Below are 8,666 nucleotides of genomic sequence, written 5' to 3'. Positions count from 1 at the left end.
TTTAGTCAAGCGAAAAGGTCTCACATGGCATTTCATCCAGTTGTAAGAGTAAATTACCTTCAAATGTAGTAAGACATGCCTCCCAATTAGTATTCTAAAATATATTGCTACTAGTATGTACTTCCCTGTACAAAGCTCAGCTGCAGCAGCAGCAACTATATTAGCAACAGTTTCGCAGCAAACAAACTTTTTCACACGTATATTAAATAAATTAAAAAGTGAGAAAAAAAAAGGCGTCTGAATCAGCTACTGCCACTTATCAACTTTTAGTCGCAGCATTTAGCACCTTGTATGCTACTTGACCTCACGGTATGATCCACAAGCTATACTTGTATAACTCAGAAATACAAGCTTCCTGGAAATTCATACGACTTACCAACAGAGAGCGAAGGATTATCCTCGAGGTATTAAATAGAATGGTGCAGAAGTATGACAGCATGGCCTTTAGAGATGCTATACGCCATAACGTTTCAAAGCATTGCTTAAGCTTGGCATCACATTATATGCTTGATATGATCTTCTAAGTTCGATAAGGGAACCAACCTGAAGCAGCAAAAGGGACTAATTAATCAAACTGTAGAATAGAACATACCGGTCACATCAACAAAGCACGTGTTTCAAATTGTTGAAACTTTCAATATTAGATTAGAAGTGTAATGGCGAATAAACGCTGTTATTTGTAGCGGAGGAAGAGTTCAAAGGATCCTAGTTACATGCATGGGAGATGACTCAACACGTAACAGTAAAGAAATAGTGCACCTAAATTTAAATTACCCAAAAAGAAATAACAATTCAAGCCAGATTAAGCAGGCACAAATTTGTTTCTTGGTTGTATACTGATGAGTTTGCATTCCAGGTACAATAAAAGTACAAGTAAATGCACCCTTCTTGTACTTACAATAATTAGAACTGAGGTAAAACCAATAGCAAATCCAGCATTGATGCGCCGTAAATGGTGATCAAGAATAGTAGATGTAGTGGCCAATACACTTAACAGCAGTCCCCCTGCAAAAGTTCCACAAGATAGAAGACCAAAATCTAACAATATTAAGAGTGGATTAAACTAAGGAAAAATGTCAAGTCTTTCTAATCAATGACAGACCCCAAAATCGTGTGGATGCCTGAATCTTTATTAGGTATTCTATAGTAGCCTTTCCAGGCTTTATGTTTGGTATTCTTGCACCCATCTTATTTAAGTAATCAGCAATTTCCTTTGGCAGGTTAGCCTGTGCACAAAGAACAATAAAATGTTATAAGATAGATGGAATCCATTCTAATAATCATAACATATTATGACAGTTAAATGACACCTCAAACTAAGAGATCAACAAATTAAGACAACAACAACAACATGAATAACCAAAGTCTTACCCACTAGACTGCTAATACACATTACTAAATTGCATTGAAAATGTCATAACTGGAAAAAGTAGTAGACTAGTAGCACAAGACATTCCATAGTTTGAGACCTTCAACAGATAATTTGAAAAAACTCATTTTAGTAATCCAAGGAAATTGAAGAGCTGACTTTTCTCTAATGTTATACACGGCACATCTATAAACTTTTCACTGTATTTTATTATTTTCATAAAACTTAAGTTTATATCAACAAGAAACTACTGAAAATGCAAATGGAAACTCATATCAGCAAAAAGAAACTTACAATATCAAATATATTGAATAGGAAGACAAAAAGAGCATATATTGAATAGTAAACCCATGGCTCAGCACCAACAGAATTTTCAGGGTTCAATATCTCCTTTACGTGCTCCCAGAAACGTGATTGAAGCAGACTATAAATAAAAGCTATATTAGAGAATGCAAATCACTAGAAAATAGTAAATCAATATGCAACATAGCATGCGCCACACACACATAAAAAAAGAAAGGGGGCGAGGGGGGGGGGGAGAGAAAGAAGATAGCAAAAGCAAGATTTAACCTGCAATGTTGTCAAGCTAAAAACGAGCGTGCACAGACCTGGCTAGAATACTTGGAAATGCTAAGAGGTAAGAGGTAGTAAGAACAGGTTGCATTCCAGATGGATTAATATTGAAAGGAATATACGGTTCGACTTCAGTAATTGGTGATTGCTCCCTGTTTAACATAGTAAGAAATGAAAAGTCAATTATACATCAGTACACTCAAGTATCAGTTAATCCTTCAGAATGACATAAGTATATATGAAATTAATTCTACAAAATAAATTAGTCCAATACTCCAATATACTGTCAATACCTATGCCAATGAAGGTACAACAGAAGACAATAAAATAGTCATTTTCTCAACTAGAGGAATGGAACAACTTTCCCCATTAATAATCAACCATATAAAAATTGAGAAAAATTTTAAGTGATGAATATCAGAACTCCAAAATCATGATTATCTAGACTTTTCAGGTGCAGCAAAGTTTCAACCATTACCTTGCAGCAGAAGCAAGTTTGAAACCATAGTACTGAAGCTTTACTTTCCTGCAACTTTCAGTTACCACAACTGCCCACATAGTAACTATGGTGAAAATACCCAACACTGCAAGCAGATATTGGCACCAAGTCACACCACCCAGACCATTCACTGCAATATCAAGAGATATTACTCAAAAAGATAGTGTTTATTCCATGATATTTAATTAACTAGATATAAAAATTATATCACATCCGTAAAACATCAACACAAGGTACTACAGGCTAAACTGAATTCCAGTTTAAACAAATTCCACATTACAAGTTACAACTGATATCTTAAACTCTTATGGTCCTCATTATCAGTTAGTGGTAAAACATTCATCCAAAATTATCTATTTATCATCCTTTTGGTCATTTTTCTTTTCTTTTTTGTTTATTCTTTAGAGATAACCATGATGATACATTCTTCTAGGCACCTGATATATATTTGAATCCAATGAGCTGTAGCTCAAATGGAACTTCCCCTAATCCCAGTGATAAGGGGATCGTTAGCTTTCAGTCAAGGTTTTATCCCCAATTTACCGGAGCTCCACAACAAAATTTAAGCTTGACAACTAGAAAAACACAAAGGAACAAAATATCAAAGCTTTGATTTGCATCTTGTCATGTACCGGAAAGCTGAGTGATCATTTTGTGTAGTGTCTCCACGTAACCCGTGAGTATTCCCACACATATGATGAGAGATGAACCTTGACCTGAAGAAAGCAGTCTCAGTCACAGCAAGAATCAATTGAATGATAAAGTAGAGATATATTGAACATAACTAAAGGAATAACCAAAATCTGCACATCCTTTCATTAGTTTGGTAAAGAAACAAAATGGTGATCTGAAACAGAATGGCTAAATTAACATTGCTGAATTGATTACTATTTATGAACTTATATGCTGAACAACACAACTAATCAGCAATTCAAGAATTTCTACAATTTTATGTGTAACAAACTAGCAAGATGAATATGAAAAGGGATAAATAAGGTATTGTAAATAAAAAAGTTTGTGACAGAATTATGTTAGGGACTTGGGTATTATGGGTGCTCAAAGTCCCACATCGAGTAGTATGGGATGCTTGATGTTGTATATAAGGAGAGTGATTCTTCCCCCTTAACAGCTAGCTTTTAAGGTGTGGTTTTCCACTTTCCTTAGATACTTAACAAATTACCAACAACAAAATAGTATTGTCCCACTAAGTAGGGATGACTACATGGATCAAACAATGCCTCGATCATATACTAGGAATCATATATAGTCAAACCATTGGAACATTAACCTTTTTAATGATTGCAAAATCTAACTATTAGATTCCTTAAGATCTTTCTCTCCTTTTTGGGGTTTCTGCAGCACGGGCTTCTTCCACCCACGACCAAATGACAAGCAATATTCTACCATCTTTTCCACAGGAAATACCATCCCCCTCTTCAATCTCTTAAATTTAAAGGTTTTGATAAAAACTGATTTTTAAACTACAATTTGAGGGGATGGCAAAAGTTGACTGAAAAAGGTAGGCTGCCATCAGTTTGTAACAATTTTCTCTTTTCAATCCAATTTAGTAAAACAAACTACTAGCATTTCACCTGGGGTGATTGGATATCGTGTAACATCTAACTAGCACTGAATTCAACCAAAAGAATGGCAATTATAGCATACAAGTATCTTTCAATTACACAAAAAAGTTACAATGGCATATGATTGGAGGTCACAACCAGCATCCTATACAAATTATATGTAGCCCTCTGGGGTGAGTAATCATTAACTATTATATACACAAATATTTATAAGAGAAAAGAAAGAAGGGGAAAGAAGGGGGGGATAAAACCTACCACAAAAATTGCAAACAGGAGAAAAACTACAAAAGTGCATGATTAACAAGTTGTTTGCTGTCATGTATGGATTGAGATCTAAATGACTCAACTAATAAGAAAACTCGATTGAATAGCAAATAACTCATGTTAGTTTCTACAAGCACATAGTTGATGTAATTAATAAATTTTCCCATCATTTGCTCCAGACTCTGGTCATCCTTTGAATTCTAGCTTAGACAACTCCAACCAAGGACGCTAAAGTAACAGCTTCAAGGTAAGAAAGAATACCAAATCCAGATTCTGATATAGTGTCACAGATCCATGTAATAGTCATTGCACCGCAAACCAACAAACAGGTTGTCACCAATACATGTTTGATGCTGCAATGATAAACATGTTTAAGAAAGAAATATATCTAATCCGGCATAATTTGAGTTTAGAAAAGAATGTAGTTACACCATCGTTATGATTGTGTAAAATGGCAAACCGGTAAAGAGACTGAGATATTGTAAAGCATTCAATAATGAATAAAACTGAATTTTGAAACCAATCTAATAATGCAATATGGCCCATGGCAAGCACCACATATGTGCACTAATGATTAAAAATGTTTAGAGAAATAGAGAGGAATCAAAATTCAAAATACTTGGAAAATAATCTAATTAGCCTTACTTATGATATCAACTTGAAAGGAAAACACTGATGATTGAATTCTTTGTACAATGATTGAAATTGAAATATAGCTTGGAAAATTATTCTTCTATACATATTACCATTGGCTGGCGGCATAGATTGAATATGGAAGCGAGTGGCAAGATATTATAAAAGCTTCCAAAATTGCAAAGCCAAATGACATCCACCATCTGAAATGTGTATAACATTTCGTATTTGAAAGTTAATAGATCATGAAGAATATTAAGAGAATAAGAAAAACATTGTGTAGCAAGAAATTATCTCACTGCTCAAGATGGATAAATAGGCACACACATATAACTCTTAATCTTCTCGTGTCCATCCAAACCTTCTTTGCGGAGCTTTACTAGAGAAGGAATAACATGACACAGTACCTGGACAGCATTATCTTGTATATAAATATGATTCATACGAGGCCAAAACTCAGAAATGAGGTGAAAAAAGTGTACTTGCTATAGCATATAAAAGAAAAATGCAGCATCTGATCAACCTCAATTCTATTTACAATCAAGTACTTCCAAGAAGTAGTAATAGTAATAACAGAATTAACTATCTTTTATAAGATACTAATCTATAAATCAAATATTTCTCCAATTAGAAACTATGGAGAGAAACTTCTTCAAAGGTCTACTTTGTGTGAAAAGATGAACATCACGAGTTTCATGCAGAATACTACCGTGATGGTGCAAAATAGCAAAATTCCAAACACTAAAAGACACAAAAGGAGCACTATACCTGCATAATAATAGACGCAAATATCTGGGGACTAATTCCAAGCTGGAAAAGAGATAACTTGAGCTCGTAGGAGAAGTCGCCAAGTTCATCTGTCATAAGCTACATGAATAACCATTCACACGCCATAAACTAAGCGAAAAATAAATAATCTAATCATGAAATCCGCCTAACAATAAACAGTAAAAAAGTAGTTTGGAAATGTTCCTTTTTAATCGGAAATGGACATGCTGTTGATTTCACCCAAATACTGTTTTCTTTACAATCCATTCATCCAATTAAGCTAGGTTGTTTTCAATACTTTTAAGATGGAATATCATCAAAATACAAATAAGCACCTTAACTAGCCTCGATTTTGCAAATAGCCAGAAAGTAAACAGAACGAAACCAATCGTGTTTGTTTCTTATTATAACATTGAAGAATGCATCTTACCAACACTTCCAGAGGCAAAGCTAAGGAAGTCTTGCGGTATCAACCTTCTGTCAAATCCAGGAAGAGGAATGAAATAACCAATACGACTAACCACAATCAGCACGGCAGTCACGAACAATCTCCTCCTTATCTCGCTCTTGAAGAACGATTCCGCAGCATCGTTGATCACAGAACTGAACCGCACGAAGTTCAAAAACTTGTTTTTGAATGTTTTTCGTCTGAAAGGTGGGGTTCTACAATCGTCACCACCAGGAGCAGCAACAATTGCTTCCCCGTCGTTGCCGCTATGCATTGGAATAATTTCCTTATTTGAAAGCTCGTCAACATAACGGTGTTCGCCTCGAACCCCGTTGGAGACATTAACGGAAAGTTTTCGGTACGATTTCAAGCACCGCGAGCGGTTCAGCGAAGGAAAAAGTGTTGTTGCGCTTAATGCAGGGGTTGTATTGAGGTGAAACCGAGGTCCATTGCAGCGTATACGAAAACATTGGATGCGGTGAGCTTGTCTTACTGTGCACATAGAAAAATCAAGCTGTATAAGAAGATACCATACAGAATTGCGCTTCACTTTAACCTTTCTAATTGCGTTTCTAGAGGAGAATTATACTAACCCGGAAGTTTGACGTTGGGTTTTGTAAAGAAGCTGTGTGGATGGAAGTGATTTTGGGATGAGAATCGCGTTGCTACCTCCATGGGTGGACTTATTTCCGAAAAATGCATGGGCAAGTAGGGAGAGTATTGAAAGAGAGATGGATGGATTACGAAACCCTCAACGAGTTGCCTTGATCCTCTGTTACGAGGACTAAAGTTACCCGATGTCTCAATGTGTTGTTACTGTGTCACGTCATCGGCAAACGGAGGCTCCTGGTGCTGCCTGCAGCAACTTGCGAGAAGAAGAGAAGAGGATGAGGATTAACGAGGCCGTGCGGCTGCATGCGATTCTGGTTCTGAGAAGATGTGAGGAGATGAGAGAGGAGGGTCTGACTCTCACAAGTCACAAGAAATGAGATGAGGATATATAACATTCTTTCGTAAGACCCGAAAGCTAAACCCTAGCGTTTGTGGTGATGGTGAGGTATTGAGACGCAGAGGGAAATTAAGAAATTGGAATTCAATATTATATTTGTTGGCTTAAAAATTAATATTAAATTTTTATTTTTATTTTTAAAATTTTAGTATTTCTATGAATTAAAAATATAAGAAATTAAAATTTTTGAGAATAGAGATTAAAATTTTAATAATATTTTATATCTAAAATATTTTTTTTAATTAATTAATTTTAACTTTATTTTTGTATAAATTAAATTAGAATTTTATTCTTATTTTAGTTTTTATCTTTCACTTCATACCAAATACAATATTAAGATTTATTTTGGTTTCTGTCCTTCAATTTCTATCTTTCAGTCTCTATCTCTCTTTTAAATACTATCTAACTACAATTCGATGTCGAAAAATTTTTCGTCCTTGCAAAATTTAACCAAAACCCTAATTTTATAATACTCACTCAATTTATTCTAAGAAACCGAATGTAGTACCAAATGAGTCACCAAAGATGACAAATAATTTCGAATAAAAAAATAGGGTTGTTGTTGGTGTAAAACGCATAAAGCAATAAATAAACAAGTAAAGAAAGCAATAAGGGTTTGGTGTGAAAATAGTATGAGAAATCAGTTAAGGCTTCGAAAATGTTCATCTTTCTGGATTAAAAGTTCTTACCAACTATTTTAACAATGTATGATTCATTCTATGGCAAACTATAAATGTCTAAACCCTAATCTCTTAGTGATTTAGCCTCCTCTAACCTTCATTAACCGCCACTCTCGTGGTCACTTAATTCCGATTAGAGGGTTAAGTTCAGAAAACTAGTTTAATGCCACAAAAACCCTAATTACCCAAAGCTAATAGGATTTTATGTCATATATCCCAATCAGTTCGTGTAATTAGCAATTTAGGAGGAATTTATTTTCAAGATGTAATTTAAGCAAGATAACTCTCTCAAAAATCACAAGAACTCATGTAGAAAAGGGTCATACTCTCGTTCCACCTAATTCATAAGATTAAGAACGAAAACAATCCTTATAATTGAATCAAAATATTAATTAAAATCGAAGAATAATAGTTCTAATCCATAGAAATAAATAGAGCTCTTAACCTTAACCAGGAGGTTTAGTTACTCATGACTTACAGAGAAACTAGGGTTATCAAAACGTGCGGAAGGAAGAAGATCCTAGACCTAAGTGATCTTTTACTTTAAATACTAACCTAATTCAATTCGGAAATAAAATAAAAATAATAAATCCTAAGACTAAAAGATATTGTTTGTAAATAAAAATTACAAAAAAACAAAATAAAATAAAACTAATATAAGTGCTTAATACACTTGAGAAGACCAAATGAGTGTGATTCGGACTGGCTGTTGGCGTGAAACGCCAGATTGGGCGTTAAACGCCCAAGCAGGAGTTGCAACATTGCTGGCCTTGATCCCTTGCTGGCGCCAAACGCCAATTGGGCGTTTAGCGCCCGAGGTGGGGGGTGCTGACAGCTTTC

The 8,666-nt window shown here is 34.9% G+C and overlaps 1 protein-coding gene across 2 annotated transcripts; it reads right to left on the bottom strand.

Annotated features, from left to right (window-relative positions):
• On the bottom strand, positions 1-7,206 carry LOC112775414 (preprotein translocase subunit SCY2, chloroplastic). Of its 2 annotated transcripts, XR_003189553.3 has the most exons (14): positions 6,731-7,206; positions 6,120-6,629; positions 5,690-5,778; positions 5,249-5,328; positions 5,035-5,124; positions 4,550-4,641; positions 3,074-3,157; positions 2,421-2,571; positions 1,978-2,094; positions 1,664-1,793; positions 1,103-1,226; positions 899-1,005; positions 377-543; positions 1-140 (listed from the first exon to the last, which is right to left on the bottom strand). XR_003189553.3 is itself a non-coding variant. In XM_025819006.3 (13 exons), the coding sequence occupies exons 1-13, from the start codon at positions 6,837-6,839 to the stop codon at positions 454-456; spliced, it is 1,773 nt and encodes a 590-aa protein (XP_025674791.1). In that variant the 5' UTR covers positions 6,840-7,206; the 3' UTR covers positions 122-453. The 2 variants fall into 2 exon arrangements, 1 of the variants encoding a protein (XP_025674791.1); XM_025819006.3 differs by having other exon boundaries at positions 122-543.
• Between the last annotated feature and the right edge of the window lie 1,460 nt (positions 7,207-8,666).

This window comes from Arachis hypogaea, chromosome 19, assembly GCF_003086295.3.
Source record: "Arachis hypogaea cultivar Tifrunner chromosome 19, arahy.Tifrunner.gnm2.J5K5, whole genome shotgun sequence".
Classification (NCBI taxonomy): domain Eukaryota; kingdom Viridiplantae; phylum Streptophyta; class Magnoliopsida; order Fabales; family Fabaceae; genus Arachis; species Arachis hypogaea.
The sequence above is the reverse complement of the archived record's forward strand: the minus strand, read 5'-3'. Positions and strand labels throughout refer to the sequence as shown.

Excerpts from the sequence above, each read along its gene's own strand:
- LOC112775414 (XM_025819006.3), bottom strand. The coding sequence starts at position 6,839 with ATGCATTTTTCGGAAATAAGTCCACCCATGGAGGTAGCAACGCGATTC. Across the intron at positions 6,630-6,730 it reads ACCCAACGTCAAACTTCCGG|TAAGACAAGCTCACCGCATC; the intron begins GTTAGTATAATT and ends CTATGTGCACAG. Across the intron at positions 1,006-1,102 it reads GGCATCCACACGATTTTGGG|GGGGACTGCTGTTAAGTGTA; the intron begins GTCTGTCATTGA and ends GAACTTTTGCAG.